At 38.9% G+C, this 16,695-nt stretch overlaps 1 protein-coding gene across 1 annotated transcript; it reads right to left on the bottom strand.

The window, feature by feature from the left end:
• Positions 1 to 3,701: 3,701 nt before the first annotated feature.
• LOC141395460 (uncharacterized) lies at positions 3,702 to 16,199 on the bottom strand. The gene is made up of 3 exons (XM_073971336.1): positions 15,871 to 16,199; positions 5,891 to 15,801; positions 3,702 to 5,821 (listed from the first exon to the last, which is right to left on the bottom strand). The coding sequence occupies exon 2, from the start codon at positions 11,085 to 11,087 to the stop codon at positions 9,702 to 9,704; it is 1,386 nt and encodes a 461-aa protein (XP_073827437.1). The 5' UTR covers positions 11,088 to 15,801; positions 15,871 to 16,199; the 3' UTR covers positions 3,702 to 5,821; positions 5,891 to 9,701.
• Between the last annotated feature and the right edge of the window lie 496 nt (positions 16,200 to 16,695).

The raw sequence follows: 16,695 nt of genomic DNA, 5'->3' as shown, positions 1-16,695 counted from the left end.
TCTTCCATCTATTACAACATGATCAGTTTGATTACTTGTTCTTTGATCTGGAGACAGCCAGGTGCCCTTATGAATATCGAGATGATTAAATCTGGTACTGCTAACTACCATGTTTTTTGCAGCTCCAAAGTCTATCAGCCTCATACCATTGTCAGATGTTTCACTGTGGAGACTGAATTTCCCGACTGTTGGCCCAAAGATATTCTCCTTTCCAATTTTGGCATTAAAATCGCCTAGAATGATTTTAATGTCATGGGCAGGGAAGCGGTCATATGTTTCTTCTAAGCGCTCGTAAAATATATCTTTGGTGTTCGTCCTTTTCTTCAGTGGGAGCATGAGCGGAAATAAAGCTGATGTTGAAGAATTTAGCTTTTATTCGAATTGCAGCAAGTCTTTCATTCACTGGGGTGAAGCTGGTTACCAGATGTTTTAGTCTCCGACTAACTACGAATCCGCAACCAAACTCATGCTTTACGTCATGACAGCTATAATACAGTGCGTCACCTTTAGGTGTTGTTGTGACGCCTTTCCCAATCCATCGTATTTCCTGTATGACAGTAATATCGGCCTTTCAAGTACGTCTGCCAATGCGAAAACTGCACCTTCCCTATAAAGAGTGCGAACATTCCAGGTGCAGATTCGCAGATCATGGTCCTTAAAACGTTTGCGGGGTTCGTCAACTTTAGAGGGGTTTGTTTTTCTTTTCTTTCGTTTTTTCATAGTAGGATGTTTTTTCTAGGGGAGGGTTACTAACCCGACGCCCAAACCCAAGTTTTTAACGTTCTTATAGGTGAACGCGCGGCACATGTTAGCTCACTACCTTTAACGGGTGTTAAGGGCAGTTCCCCAGGTGACACCATGGGGAGGTCAGTGTCTACTTGAGATGAAAGAGGGACCAAGATAAATCCTGGGCTTTGCCATGTTAAAGCCGGTCAAGACCGTTGCTTGGTATCACTCATCCCCTACGTCACCCTATTAAACTTCACTTTTTCCATATTTTCTTGGGAGGTACCCGAAGAAATGGACCTATATAGACCATATTCCAACCCCATACATGACTGTAAGTAATAATACGATGTGTAAAGTCTGCACCAATCAGAAATTTTCTGCGAAAATTATCTTGCGGATTTGCCATTTTGGTTGATGCCGTAGGATTTCTTGGAGCTTTTAGATTAATATCTCAGTAAGTATGGACTTGCGCAAGAAAGAAATTGTACCATCGTAAAGGGGGCCGCAAAGACAACCTACTGAAAAAAATTCAAAACGATCCGAGAGGAGCTCTTAAGCTTCACTTTATTTTGTGTGGGAGGTACACGAAGGAGTGGACCGATATTGTCCATATTCGAACCCGAAAATTTACCCAAATGGACGAGTATTTACCCAAATGGTGGGTACAAACTATTTAACTGCCAAACCAATTGGCGTAGGGTGCCAAAATTTTCCTCAAATGAATAGAACTTTAGGAATTGAAAATGGGGGTTTTCGGTCCATGTTTTGATATTGCCCCCATATAACCGTACCTTCCGATTTAAAGTATTTTCCGAAATTAGCCACATTTTAAGTCATATAGGATGTAATTTGGCACAGTGAGTCCTCAATATAACCCCCATATAACTCTCAATTTCGAGTATTTACCCAAATGGTGGCAAACTAATTGACGTAGGTGCAAAAATTTGGTTTGAGTGTTTTTTTAAACCAACAGAACTTTAGGAACTGAAAACGGAGGCTTTGGGTCCATGTTTAGATATGGACCCCACATAACCGTACCCCGAAATTCCGGCTTCAAAATATCAGCATCAATTTTAGGTGGATGCAGTGGATATACTGAAAAATCATACACTAGTATCATGTTGCTATAAAGCATTCTGTGATTCTTTCTTTGGGCATAGGTCTATAAAATACAAGGTTAAGCCAGAAATCGGAAGGAAACATAAAACAAAAAAAGTATTTGTCGGCTTTGCCGACAGAGATATACCCTCAGCCTATGTGAATTGGACAAAAATATGGATTAGGATTTAAGTTCAAAAGTGTTGCGGAGGAGGTACTTGAAGGAATGGACCGACATAGTTCATTATGGAAGTGCACCTTATTTTGGAAGTCATATATTTTCGCTATAAACAGGGCCACAACGAAAAGCATCGGTGTACATTTCAAAAGGATCTTCGAACAGACCCTAAACTGGACTTACACACAACGATGAACTTTTGTGGGGGAGCTACCCTAAGGAGAGGATCTATATGGTCCATATTAGAAGTTGAACTAAATTTTGACAAAATATTAGAAGATCCAAAGTTTGGACCTAATTGGTTGCCACGTTCAAGAGACATCGTTGTGACATATTTTTAAATACTAGGGGGAATTATTGGAAGTTGTGGGCTGGTATTGCCCATTTTCGTGTTCTCCAGCTACTACATATAGTGTAGTAGTATGGACTTGCCCCTGAAAAAAATTATCGTTGTAATGGAGGCAGCGAACGCAAGTTGCTACAACAAAAATCAAAGTGATTCGAGAGAAGGTCTTAAAGTGGACTTATCCAAAATTTTGTTTGGGAGGTACCCGAAGTAGTGGACAAATATAGTCCATATTCGAAGCTGATATATATCTGGTAGATGTATTAGGATTTGTAAAGTATGGATCAAATTGGTCAGACCCTTCAAGAGTTATCGTGCTCACAATTTTTCCAAACATTTTTGAACTTTTGTGGAGGAGGTACCTGAAGGAGCGGACCGATAAGATCGAACTTAAACAATGTTTGGACAAAATATTACGAAGGCCAAATTTTGGACTGAATCATCAGATCCGTTGGAGCGCTCCAATCACTACACATGGTGACAAAGGGTTTTTTTTGCAACTTTCAGGCTATTTTCTCTGGAAGTATTGATTTGCCCCTAATGAAACTTGTAACGTCGTATGGGGGACAGTCAATACAAGTTGCTAGAACAAAAATCAACCTGATTCGAGCGTTGGTCCTACACTGAACTTTTCCGAAATTTTGGAGTGGACCGATAGAGTCCATATTTGAACCTCATCTAAGCCTGGTAGAAATTTCCCGATGTGCAAAGTATGAACTATATCGGTTACACCCTTCAAGAGTTGCGTGCGCACAAAATTTCCGAACATTTTCGAACTTTTGTGGGGGAGGTACCGGAAGAAGTGTACCGATATAACCCATCTTCAAACTTAAACTTAGTTTGGGTAAAATATTTCGAATTGCAAAATTTGGTTCGAATCGGTTGATCCGTTCGAGAGTTATCGTGTGCACCAGCCAGCCAGACAGACGGACTGACATGGCTATATCAACTCCAAATTGTCTGAAACGGATTTCGTCCAAACATAATTGGGGTTGTAACGTTCAGGGGCGTATGTGGAATTGTAGGTTGGTTTGGCCAAGGTGGTAGGGGCCAAGACTAGTTGATGTGCACCGGCTACACTCAGTCGCCACATACGGCTACGTACAAAAAAAAAAATATTATTGCGTCACAAAGAAAGTCATCACTAATCGTTATTGTTGTTGTTGCGGTCTGACAAGTTGTTGTTGTTATCGTGGGTACCCTTAGGTGGAGTTGGGTCCCTTCTTTCCCTCCCATGGGTTCTATGAGAACCCCCATATGGGCTTCAATAATACATGAAGACCCCCAAAATATATCTTGACTGAACCCGCCCGCTTACATATCCTTTTTAAATAAGTTTTCTAGAACATGTTCATTTCATATTTCATAAATCACAAAAAATATATATATTTGTTCAGGAAGAGATCAAGTTATAATTCAGATCTATTATAATTCAAATCCGTAAGTAAAATAAAAAGAGTAGATACAATCAAAGGTACAATATAGTAGGATACATACAAAAATTATTTAATTTTTGTTTGTTAATCCCATTTCTTGGTGCCAATGCGCACTAAATATTTATACCAAATGATACCTAAATCCTATCGAGCTCAATGGGTAGGTTTTCTTTTCTTTTTAAAAATTTTGAAAAAAAATTTCGTTTTGACTCAACGAAGTGGGATCAACAATTGACAATTTAAGAATAAATTTCAAAACAAAGGATGACGGAAATATTTATATTAGATAAATGGACTCTGGTCCTTACTAAATTGTTATTGATATAAAACATACATATAAATAAATATATATAATGTTTTATATACATACATCCGAGTAAAAAAAAATATTTAATATATAAGTTCAATTAGTTTTTGAACAAATGTTTTACATTTTAAAGGGGAAATCCATAAACATCCAACACAAAAAAAAAATATATTTCAAGGATGTCCCGGAGTGGATCCGTCGTCACGACCGAGAAACAATGTTGTTTCATTTATAATTGGAGAATTCACTATCTTAATCTGGTTTACTAGATGTCGGGTTAAAATTTAGTGAATCTAACATTTGAAACACAAAAACCCATATAAAAAAATTGAATTTGATTCGGACCTTTTTCGGACGATGTACTATAGACCGGACTATCGCTGCATGATTTGGAATACGCCAGAATATTGAACAAAACAAATTTTGAACAGGTTTCAACCACAAGTCTAATTAGACAAAGTTATGCTATAATTCAGCGTACACCAGAGCGTAGAAATTGAATTTATAAAAAAAATGAATCAACTTGTTTCTCTAAAGCTGCATAATTGATTTGTTAAAATTATGTTGCATGTGCCCACGACACATTCATGGTTATGAAACACAACGGGATCGGACGACGAACCGTTATTCCGTGCAGACGAAATCGTTACGAACAATATATATAACTATGTGAACATATATGGTTTATATATATAATTGAAGGGGGTATGAAATATTAATATGGTTGAGAAGTTAGCAATTTCCATAAATTAAATCCATAACAATAAAATACAAGTCGGCTGACCGTCGACGAACACGAGTAAAGATGTGGTCCCAAACCTCCCGGTCTGTGACTGGTTGGTTATGGGCACCAAATATGATAAAACAACTGCTATCTGCTTCTACAGGTTCTTACTTTACTTACAGTTGACGGGAAACACAAACCCTTACTGGCGACCTTTCGTTTTACACAGCTGGAAATGTTCACACAGGACTGCTCGCTAGGTGACACAGCAGATGGTGATGTTGTCCACAGATGGGTTGTCAATATGATGTTTTCTGAGCAAATGTCAAGTTGATGGCTCACGAGACCGTTCAAGACTTATCTGGGCGACACTAGGACTGTAGTTGCAGTTGGTTGAATACGTTGATGGTCAACAAAAATGTTGATGACTGGCCAAAGCGTTCGCTGAAGTTGACATTAATTCCAAATGGTTCCAAAAAAAAAAAAACAAACACTCCGATTTGCTTTCAATAGCCGATTGCAAAATATTGAAATTTCGTGTTCATCATGGGGTATTCAGTGGTTTCGGGCAATGTTCATGGCACTTGGCCGACAGGGGCAAAAAAAGGTTTCCCAATTGAACAACACTTTAGTTCCAGAATCCAATACGTGGTGGTGGATTGCAAACAACGTGGATTTATGGCATTGGTGGGAGCAGGGGTACGCCCCAACGATCATGGAAACTCTAGCTTTCAATGGCTTGGTAAAAATTGGTTTACGTCAGCAGGCCGGTGTTGGGTGGTTGCACATAGACATAATAAAGAAATATGCCTCTAAAATTTCATTGGGTTTTGTCACAGCTTATAATCGCGCCATATTTCTTCAGAAAATGAACTTTAATTCGTGCCAATGATTTCGAACGTATACAATGTTGGCGGGTTATGGAGGCAAACACGTGTGGCTGTGATTTAACCAATGTGCACCACGCGGTTGTACACCGTTACTTCTGCCGCTGACGAAATCTCTGGAAAAGAGGAATTCTTTAATTTTATTTCCTGACAAATAGCATTATTTGTAGGAAATACAAACTCACCTAATAAAATGGTTTTTCCAATGAAGGTTGAAGTTTATCCATAATTTATTTCCACGAAAGGGAAATAAATTTGGTCAATCCAAATGCCGCTACTATTCACTATGCTGTACTCAAACACTGGTTGTACTTATTAGCAAATCTTTATTTGCTTGTTGCCGGTTTCTTGTCTTTTTGCGAAAGATCGAGAAAATGCAATTTCTATGACAGCTGCGAATGCATGCTTTTGGCGTTGCCACCCTACCGAGAATGGACAACAAAGTAAGCTGGCCGATCATACTCAACGGCGCTCCTTACGTCGGCGTTTGATGGTGCCAAGTTATGCTAGGTTAACATAACAAACCCGAACAGTCTACGAAGACCAGTCGGAGTAATGCTGATTCGGGACGTTAACCAGGGTGTGTTAGAGAGTGGGGAAGAACTACGACCCTGAGATAGAATTTGCAGACAAAAAAAAAAATCAAAACCAAAAGCCGGGCAACTATTTTAAAGGGACTATATGTTGTAGGTCTTTCGAGTGATAGACACCTATCTTACGTCCTTGCAGATCCTCAATTTCGTAAAGTGAGTTTCCTACCTTTCTGGCAACCCTACATTTGACAAATTTCCGACAAAGTTTTGAATTAAAATGGCGGGCGGCATCACTTAATACAAAGTTGCCTCTGAGTATTTCCTGTCCGGGCTTAAAGTTTACTTCGCGTGTCCTGGTGTTATATCGTGCAGCGGACCGTTCGTACGAATCGTGTAGTTTTTCTTTAATCGAGCTTTTAATCAAATCGTGAATGTTATTTTTGGGTAAAATTTCGACCGATCCGTCCTCCAAAGTGCCGAGTTTTTCCGCCAAAGCATACGCGCTACCGTGTGTGACCATGTGTGTTCCGAACAGTGAAAAATATGGAGAACATCCTATGGATGTATGGATTGTGGACCGAAGTGAACATTCAATAGCTGATAAATATCGGTCCCAATCTTTCTGATCTTCGGACACATACGTTCTAATAGCTGCGATAATTGTTCGGTTGACTCTCTCCGATGCATTCGCTTGTGGAGAATATACCGCGTTTCGGATCTGAGTACAACCATATCGGTTAAGAAAAGAAGTGAATTCGGAAGAAATAAACTGTTTCCCGTTGTCCGAGTGAAGGGTTTGTGGGACACCAAATTTGTGGAATACTTCACTTTCCAAAAATCGAATAACATTTCGCGAGTTTGCCTTCGCTAAAGGCTTCAAAAGTACGAACTTTGTTAAGTGATCTAACACTATGAAAATGTAAGCGTTGCCTAACTTTGACCTCGGGAAAGGTCCTATAAAATCTACATAGATTTTCTGCCATGGCCTATCAGTGACGGTTTCGCTTCCCATTTTCGGTCGTAAAACCTTGTTTGGAGCTTTGGTCTCCTTACATAATACACATGAGTTAATATAGTCGCGAACTTGCTTAGCCATTTTCGGCCAATAAAAATATTGTCGCAGGACTGCTATCGTTCTACCTATACCACAGTGACTCTTTAAAACAGACTTGTGAGCATTTTCAACAAGTGATTCGGTTAATCCGGAGGGAACCCAGAGTTTCCAAAGGAAATTTTCATGGACCGGTGTGCCATCAGACGGAATCGTCCTTTTATAAACAAAAGAATCGGCAATTTTTAAGTCGGGAAGACTGTCTTCGTTCTCACGAACTAATTCAATCAGCTGAGTGTATTCATCATTTTTAAAATCGGGCGAATTTAAGTCGATCAATGGCTTGTCATCAGAGAACATGTTGATTTCATCCATGTGCAAACGGGATAATGTGTCCGCAACAACGTTTTGCGATCCCTTACGGTGCTGAATGTCGAAGTTGAAAGCCTGAAGCTTCAGACTCCACCTCGCCAACCGCCCACTGAGATCTTTCTGTCCCATCAGCCATTTCAAAGCGCTGTGATCAGTGATAACCGTGAAAGGCATCATTTCAATAAAGGGACGGAATTTCTTTATTGCACTGATCACAGCTAGGCACTCTCGCTCAGTGACACTATAATTCCGTTCAGCATTCGTCAGCTGAGCGGAATGAAAGGCGATGGGACGTTCCAGACCTTCAGCGTCTAGCTGGAACAGCACCGCACCTAAGCCTAAATTGGATGCGTCACACTGGACATAAAATCTCTTGTCGAAAACGGGATGATTTAAAATCGGACTTGTAGTCAAAGCGACTTTTAATTTGTTAAAAGCCTCGATCGCGTTATCATCGAATGAAAAAGTTTTGCCCTTTTTCAAGGTGCTGGTCAGAGGGGCTGTTATCTCTGCATAGTTCTTGATGAAGCGCCTGAACCAAGAGGCCATTCCTAGGAACCTGCGGACATCTCTAGTGGACTTAGGAATGGGAATATCAGTAATCGAGTTGATTTTCGATGGGTCCGGCTTCAATTTTCCTCCACCTACAATATACCCCAAATATCTAAGCTCTCGACGACAGAATTTGGATTTCTTCAGATTGATGGTCAGGTTCGCTCTGGTTAGCATTTCACCTACCTTACGAAGCAGTTCGACATGCGAGTCAAAATCCGGAGAAACTACAAGTAAGTCGTCAAGGTATACGAAGACTTTGTTCTTTAGTTCCGGTGAGATCACTCTATCCATCAGCCGACATAACCGTTGGGCTGCATTGCACAACCCAAACGGCATGACGGTGAATTGGTAGTGTGGTCTCCCCGGAACTGTGAACGCAGTCTTCGGACGGCTTTCTGCTGCCAGAGGAACCTGCCAGAATGCATCCTTTAAGTCGATACTTGATATGAAGTACGTGTCTTGAAGTCTCCCTAACAAGGCATCAATAAATGGTAGCGGGTAAGCATCTTTCACCGTAACTTCGTTTAACTTACGAGCATCTAAGCAGAGCCTGTTCTTTTCGCCTCTGCGTACGAGTGTGACTGGCGAATTCCATGGACTTGTACTCGGTTCTATAACACCTAGGCTCAACATTCGATCGAGTTCCTGATATATAAGAGATTCGACAGCTGGCGATACTGGGTAATGTCGCTGTTTTATTGGGACAGCATTCCCGGTATCAATGACATGCTCCTCCAGATCTGTCTTGCCGAGACCGTGCTTCTCAAAATCGATAAAACTCTCTTTAGCTTTTTCAAGCAGAGCCAATTGATCATCGGACAAGATATGCATATCGGAATCTACTTCTTCAGAACTGATCTCTAGGCTGTTAATAAGTTTTGGTGCTACACTGAACTCTTTCCAGAAATCTACCCCGCAGTACATGGAATTCTCGAGACCAGGAATAAGATAAACATCCATGGTCTTCGTCTTACCGTCGTACGAGAGCTCAACACTGACTTTACCAGAACAAGAAACTCGCTGGCCGCTAGCTGTACCAACGCTACATTTATAAACCGGATTAACTTTCAAGTTTAATTCATCAATCAAAGAAAAACAATTTTTACCTAAGCAAGTGACGCTGGCTCCACTATCAAAAAGAGCTAAAACTGATACTCCATTAACACGAACTTCTCTAAATGGTCGAGGATCATTGGGTCTAAAATCAGAAAATTGAGCAGACGATATTGATAACCTTTTAAGTCGCCTACGTTTATATCGCTCACGAGTCTTCATAATACGTTTGGAAACAAAAACAGTGGTATTGGCAGTTATTTCGGAATTAAAAATTCTTTCACGAGTCTTCATATAATTAGCCATGCGGACGTGGAAAGGTAATGTCAAAGCAAGTTTGGTTTTGGCTAAGTTATTGGAAAGTCTGGGTAATATTTTACATGGATCAGAAAAAATTGGATCTGTAGAAGTGGAAACATCAGTGGAGGCTAGTCAATCCACTGTCTGAGTAGCTATGGATTCGGACTTAGAAACATTAGAACGACTAATGTGTTTGCAGTTATTGCATTGTGGAGTGGTAACACCTGGTGATCCGCAGCGGAAGCAAAATACTGAACGATGAGTACTGGAGCAATTCTTAAAAATGTGGCCATTGCTGCCGCAATTCCAACACCGTGAAGGCTCATTTTTGGAAACACCAGTTGGCTTCTGCCGTAAACGCAACTCCTCAACATCATGGACTAAATCATCAAAATCAGAATCGTTAATTTCATTTATCATTCGAGGGGGTTGGCCTGTTCTAAATCTCATCGACGATTCCCTTTCAAGAAACTCTTCAGCTTTTCTAACTTCATTTCGGAATTGTTCAACAGAATAAAAGGTGCCACTGAAAGTTAAATGGGCAAGTCGGGGTTTTAATCCCGCTTTGAGAATGTCTATAACTTCAAAATCTTTCAAAGGTTCCCTCAACTGAGTACGCAGACTATTTATGGCATCTATATATTGAGTAGCAGATTCATCCCTACCCTGCTTTCTGTCCATAATCTGCCTCATCACATCAAGATTTGATTGAAAACGTTGAAAACGGACTATACTGATCTTTAACATTTCCCAGTTCATGTTTGGATACTGTCTAATCTTTCCCCAATACCATTGGCAAGGACGACCTTCCAATAAATGATGAAATTCATCAACCAATTCTTGTTCTGGGCAGCCATAACTATTCCGAAGTCTTTCTACTCGAAAGATGAAATCTTCGACATTTGGTGTCTTTGGGGTAGCATCAAACTTAATACCCCACTTACTGAGATATGGATACCTGGGCCTACTAAAATCTTCCCTATTTCGATTTGGAACTTCCTGGTTTCTACTACCCGAACCTGCATGTCTAGTATCGGTTTGTAGTGGTGGCAAATCATGAGGCCAATCAATGCTTTGAGAATGTAGTTCTTGTCTGTTAATAGGATTAGCTGGAGGAACAGAAGATTGAGAAAAAGCAGCTTGAACTGCAGCAGCAACCGCTTTCTGCATTTCCTTTTTCATGGTTTCAACCATTGATGCTTGGGTGGCCTCTAAGGCGGACTGAACTACCTCAAGAACTCCTGTGCTACTAAGCCTATCAACCTGATCTTCATCATTGCCACGAATAGTCAAAGGGCTAAAAGAAGGCCTAGTAATTGTGCTTGGTTGCTCATTTACTTGCGAAAGAGTAGGTGGACTTGCAAATTCGTTTGGTGTAGGCGGATCATTGCCATCAGCGCTAGCTGGGATACCTGATCCGGTACCTGGTTCAGTTCCAGCAGCTTCTCCCACTGCTTGACTTGTCGACCTAGTCATAATGCCGTAAGTTTTTGGCTTGGCCCCTGTAGCAGGCTGCATGATGTCCAAATCAAGACCAAATCTCAACAAAAAAAATTGAAGAACTTTCCAAAAATGTACTTTTATTACTCAGTACAACAATAAATTTCAATAAAAAGCTCAAAATCCAAAAATGTCTTCTCTAATGACCGACAGGTTTTCAAAAAGGTAGGTATGATACCATAAATTCAACAAAAATACCAAAGATATATAGATGAAACAGTCAATCACGGTTACTGCCTTAAGGTTCCGAAAAGTCCAATATAGAAAATCTCATACGCAACAAAACTCAATATGAAAATTTAAATGGTTCCAACAGGTCAGGTATTTCGAAAAAGGATCGAACCAAAAAAACAATAAATCTTGCAAAGTTTCTCATAAGCAGAAAAAAAAAACTCAAAAATCCTGAAAAACAGAATAAATTGAGACAGTAGATTATCTAGGCTGTGGTAGATCAGGGTAAAAGTTTGTAAGTCCGGGTAAAATTAATTCGAATAATATTCGAATCAGAAAAAGAAAGGTCTTAGCTGGTGAAGAAAAAAAAATATATATATATATATAGGACTTCGATAGGCTCTTCAGTCCTCTTCGCCTACCCTATTGTTCTATGGAGTAGACTGTTCAAACGTAGGAGTGATTGTTGCCGGTTAGAATTTCCTCAAAGAGTTTCTCGAGGTCTCTTCAGTGTATCTTTAGTTAAGCATAGAACGGCTTTCTAAAGATACACTGGGAAATCGACAACCAGACAACAACCAGTCCTACGGAAAATGCTCCAACTCAAGGTTGAGCGCTGCCGTCCGAAGGCTCTCCAGACTAACCGCCCCTACAACCTTAAGGTACTTCAGTTGACCTCGAGTCGAGCTGAAAACCAGTCTTCGGGTACAGTTAGTCCAGTTCTGTGTACACCCTGTGTGTACGTGAAAACAAACAAAAATATATTACTACTTAAAGCTTATATATTTTAAAAGTAAGAACTAGCAATCGGTAGTTTGAGCCTATCAAACCCCTCCTGCCGTCTTTTAATCAAAAAGAGAAAAACAAATGTCTTGAGGGCGACGACCCTATGCCTCACGCAATCGGAAAAAGAATGATAATTAGTACCACGGCAGAAAATCCAGCAAAGTGAATAGTAAATTACTATCACAAATTCCTGAAAAATCTGACAAAAGCTAATGCACCACAGATCTCAATTGAAATCTCGAAAGGCTTCACCAGGTTCCACGACGATGCTTCACATTTAATTCCCAACCCAGACAGAAAATAAAATTTGTGCAAAAAGTTTCTCTAATGCAGGTGCCAGAAAGGAAAGAAAAACTACAAAGTCGTAAAGCGGGCAACAATTAACGTCAATAAATGTATTCCCCGGAAAAAAAATATCCCAACAATCGTAGGTCAAAAGGTATTGAGTAGAAGTTTTATTCAACGTTGATCTAATCAAAATCACCAGAAGCTAAATTTATTCTTTCAAAAAAACTTTGTATCCAAATTCAATGTTTACTAAACTGACGAAGATTGAGTGCAATTTCGTCAAAATATTTGCTTTAAACAAATTCACAAAATCAATCAACGTAAGGTCTCAAAACGTCAAAAGCAAATCGCAAAAAAAAATCAAGAATATAGAAATTGAAATGTCAACAAGGATGATTCCAATTTTCTTCTTCAGAAAATTAAATCAAATAATGTCAAAAAAAACTTTAAAAATTTATCGTTCATATATATAAGGATAATGTAAAAAGGTTTGGGTCAGTCATAAATAATTATAAACAACAACAACAGAATATATGTAATAGCTTTCACATTTACGAAATTCATTCGATTTCAACTGCAAACCAACTATAAGTATCTATATTAGCAGATATCTGCAGAGCAATAAATCTTCTTAAAACTTTCAGTTGATGATCTTCAAGGTGTGACGCAATAACAAGACACACAAGATATCGCTAATTGCCTTGACCTTAAATGTCAAAAGCGAATGACAATATATCTTAAATGACTTGAAAAATAATAATGAATTTGTATCATATTTTATCGCAAATTGGATATTATCATAAGTATAATACTCCAATGACATATAAAATACCTTTCTATAAGGTGAAAATCAAGAAAGTCATTACAATTGATTGCTTTGAATCGCTATTAAGGGTTATCATATTATACCATAACACCTCAAGTCGAAGGAAAACAAAATCAATAAAGAAAAACAAAAATCAAATTACGGCACACCAGGATTGAACCTGGCCAGTACGTTGGGCGCCATTTTGTAACGTTCAGGGGCGTATGTGGAATTGTAGGTTGGTTTGGCCAAGGTGGTAGGGGCCAAGACTAGTTGATGTGCACCGGCTACACTCAGTCGCCACATACGGCTACGTACAAAAAAAAAAATATTATTGCGTCACAAAGAAAGTCATCACTAATCGTTATTGTTGTTGTTGCGGTCTGACAAGTTGTTGTTGTTATCGTGGGTACCCTTAGGTGGAGTTGGGTCCCTTCTTTCCCTCCCATGGGTTCTATGAGAACCCCCATATGGGCTTCAATAATACATGAAGACCCCCAAAATATATCTTGACTGAACCCGCCCGCTTACATATCCTTTTTAAATAAGTTTTCTAGAACATGTTCATTTCATATTTCATAAATCACAAAAAATATATATATTTGTTCAGGAAGAGATCAAGTTATAATTCAGATCTATTATAATTCAAATCCGTAAGTAAAATAAAAAGAGTAGATACAATCAAAGGTACAATATAGTAGGATACATACAAAAATTATTTAATTTTTGTTTGTTAATCCCATTTCTTGGTGCCAATGCGCACTAAATATTTATACCAAATGATACCTAAATCCTATCGAGCTCAATGGGTAGGTTTTCTTTTCTTTTTAAAAATTTTGAAAAAAAATTTCGTTTTGACTCAACGAAGTGGGATCAACAATTGACAATTTAAGAATAAATTTCAAAACAAAGGATGACGGAAATATTTATATTAGATAAATGGACTCTGGTCCTTACTAAATTGTTATTGATATAAAACATACATATAAATAAATATATATAATGTTTTATATACATACATCCGAGTAAAAAAAAATATTTAATATATAAGTTCAATTAGTTTTTGAACAAATGTTTTACATTTTAAAGGGGAAATCCATAAACATCCAACACAAAAAAAAAATATATTTCAAGGATGTCCCGGAGTGGATCCGTCGTCACGACCGAGAAACAATGTTGTTTCATTTATAATTGGAGAATTCACTATCTTAATCTGGTTTACTAGATGTCGGGTTAAAATTTAGTGAATCTAACATTTGAAACACAAAAACCCATATAAAAAAATTGAATTTGATTCGGACCTTTTTCGGACGATGTACTATAGACCGGACTATCGCTGCATGATTTGGAATACGCCAGAATATTGAACAAAACAAATTTTGAACAGGTTTCAACCACAAGTCTAATTAGACAAAGTTATGCTATAATTCAGCGTACACCAGAGCGTAGAAATTGAATTTATAAAAAAAATGAATCAACTTGTTTCTCTAAAGCTGCATAATTGATTTGTTAAAATTATGTTGCATGTGCCCACGACACATTCATGGTTATGAAACACAACGGGATCGGACGACGAACCGTTATTCCGTGCAGACGAAATCGTTACGAACAATATATATAACTATGTGAACATATATGGTTTATATATATAATTGAAGGGGGTATGAAATATTAATATGGTTGAGAAGTTAGCAATTTCCATAAATTAAATCCATAACAATAAAATACAAGTCGGCTGACCGTCGACGAACACGAGTAAAGATGTGGTCCCAAACCTCCCGGTCTGTGACTGGTTGGTTATGGGCACCAAATATGATAAAACAACTGCTATCTGCTTCTACAGGTTCTTACTTTACTTACAGTTGACGGGAAACACAAACCCTTACTGGCGACCTTTCGTTTTACACAGCTGGAAATGTTCACACAGGACTGCTCGCTAGGTGACACAGCAGATGGTGATGTTGTCCACAGATGGGTTGTCAATATGATGTTTTCTGAGCAAATGTCAAGTTGATGGCTCACGAGACCGTTCAAGACTTATCTGGGCGACACTAGGACTGTAGTTGCAGTTGGTTGAATACGTTGATGGTCAACAAAAATGTTGATGACTGGCCAAAGCGTTCGCTGAAGTTGACATTAATTCCAAATGGTTCCAAAAAAAAAAAACAAACACTCCGATTTGCTTTCAATAGCCGATTGCAAAATATTGAAATTTCGTGTTCATCATGGGGTATTCAGTGGTTTCGGGCAATGTTCATGGCACTTGGCCGACAGGGGCAAAAAAAGGTTTCCCAATTGAACAACACTTTAGTTCCAGAATCCAATACGTGGTGGTGGATTGCAAACAACGTGGATTTATGGCATTGGTGGGAGCAGGGGTACGCCCCAACGATCATGGAAACTCTAGCTTTCAATGGCTTGGTAAAAATTGGTTTACGTCAGCAGGCCGGTGTTGGGTGGTTGCACATAGACATAATAAAGAAATATGCCTCTAAAATTTCATTGGGTTTTGTCACAGCTTATAATCGCGCCATATTTCTTCAGAAAATGAACTTTAATTCGTGCCAATGATTTCGAACGTATACAATGTTGGCGGGTTATGGAGGCAAACACGTGTGGCTGTGATTTAACCAATGTGCACCACGCGGTTGTACACCGTTACTTCTGCCGCTGACGAAATCTCTGGAAAAGAGGAATTCTTTAATTTTATTTCCTGACAAATAGCATTATTTGTAGGAAATACAAACTCACCTAATAAAATGGTTTTTCCAATGAAGGTTGAAGTTTATCCATAATTTATTTCCACGAAAGGGAAATAAATTTGGTCAATCCAAATGCCGCTACTATTCACTATGCTGTACTCAAACACTGGTTGTACTTATTAGCAAATCTTTATTTGCTTGTTGCCGGTTTCTTGTCTTTTTGCGAAAGATCGAGAAAATGCAATTTCTATGACAGCTGCGAATGCATGCTTTTGGCGTTGCCACCCTACCGAGAATGGACAACAAAGTAAGCTGGCCGATCATACTCAACGGCGCTCCTTACGTCGGCGTTTGATGGTGCCAAGTTATGCTAGGTTAACATAACAGGGTCTAAAACCATTATTTCGCTGAGGCACATTTTGTCCGTATGCAAGTGTATATACCCTAGTTAGCATAAATGCTGAGGGTATAAAAACTTGTTGGCTTCAACCCATTTTTACGCATTTTTCTACATTTGGGTGTCGACATACCTACTTTCGAATCGCTTTGATTTTTGTTATAGCAACTTGTATTCGCTGCCTCCATTACGACTGTACAAGTTTTATCAGCAGCAAGTCTATACTTCCTGAGAAAATACCTATGAAACCATGTGTATTAGCTGGAGAGCACGATAGCTCTCGAACGGATCTGCGGACCAAAACTTGGTTATCGTAATATTTTGTCTGAACTTAGTTTAAGTTGAAAGATGAGGCATATCAGTCCACTCATTTAGGAACCTCCCAAAAATATTCAAAACTTTTCACTAAAATGGTACGCACTGGTAATGGTACTTCGCACATCGTAATATTTCTACGATACATAGATCAGGTTCGAA

This window comes from Musca autumnalis, unplaced genomic scaffold (genome assembly GCF_047663935.1).
Source record: "Musca autumnalis isolate F117 unplaced genomic scaffold, ASM4766393v1 scaffold_2, whole genome shotgun sequence".
Taxonomy (NCBI): Eukaryota; Metazoa; Arthropoda; class Insecta; order Diptera; family Muscidae; genus Musca; species Musca autumnalis.
This window is presented reverse-complemented; position numbering and strand designations above follow the sequence as displayed.

Excerpts from the sequence above, each read along its gene's own strand:
- LOC141395460 (XM_073971336.1), bottom strand. The coding sequence starts at position 11,087 with ATGCAGCCTGCTACAGGGGCCAAGCCAAAAACTTACGGCATTATGACT.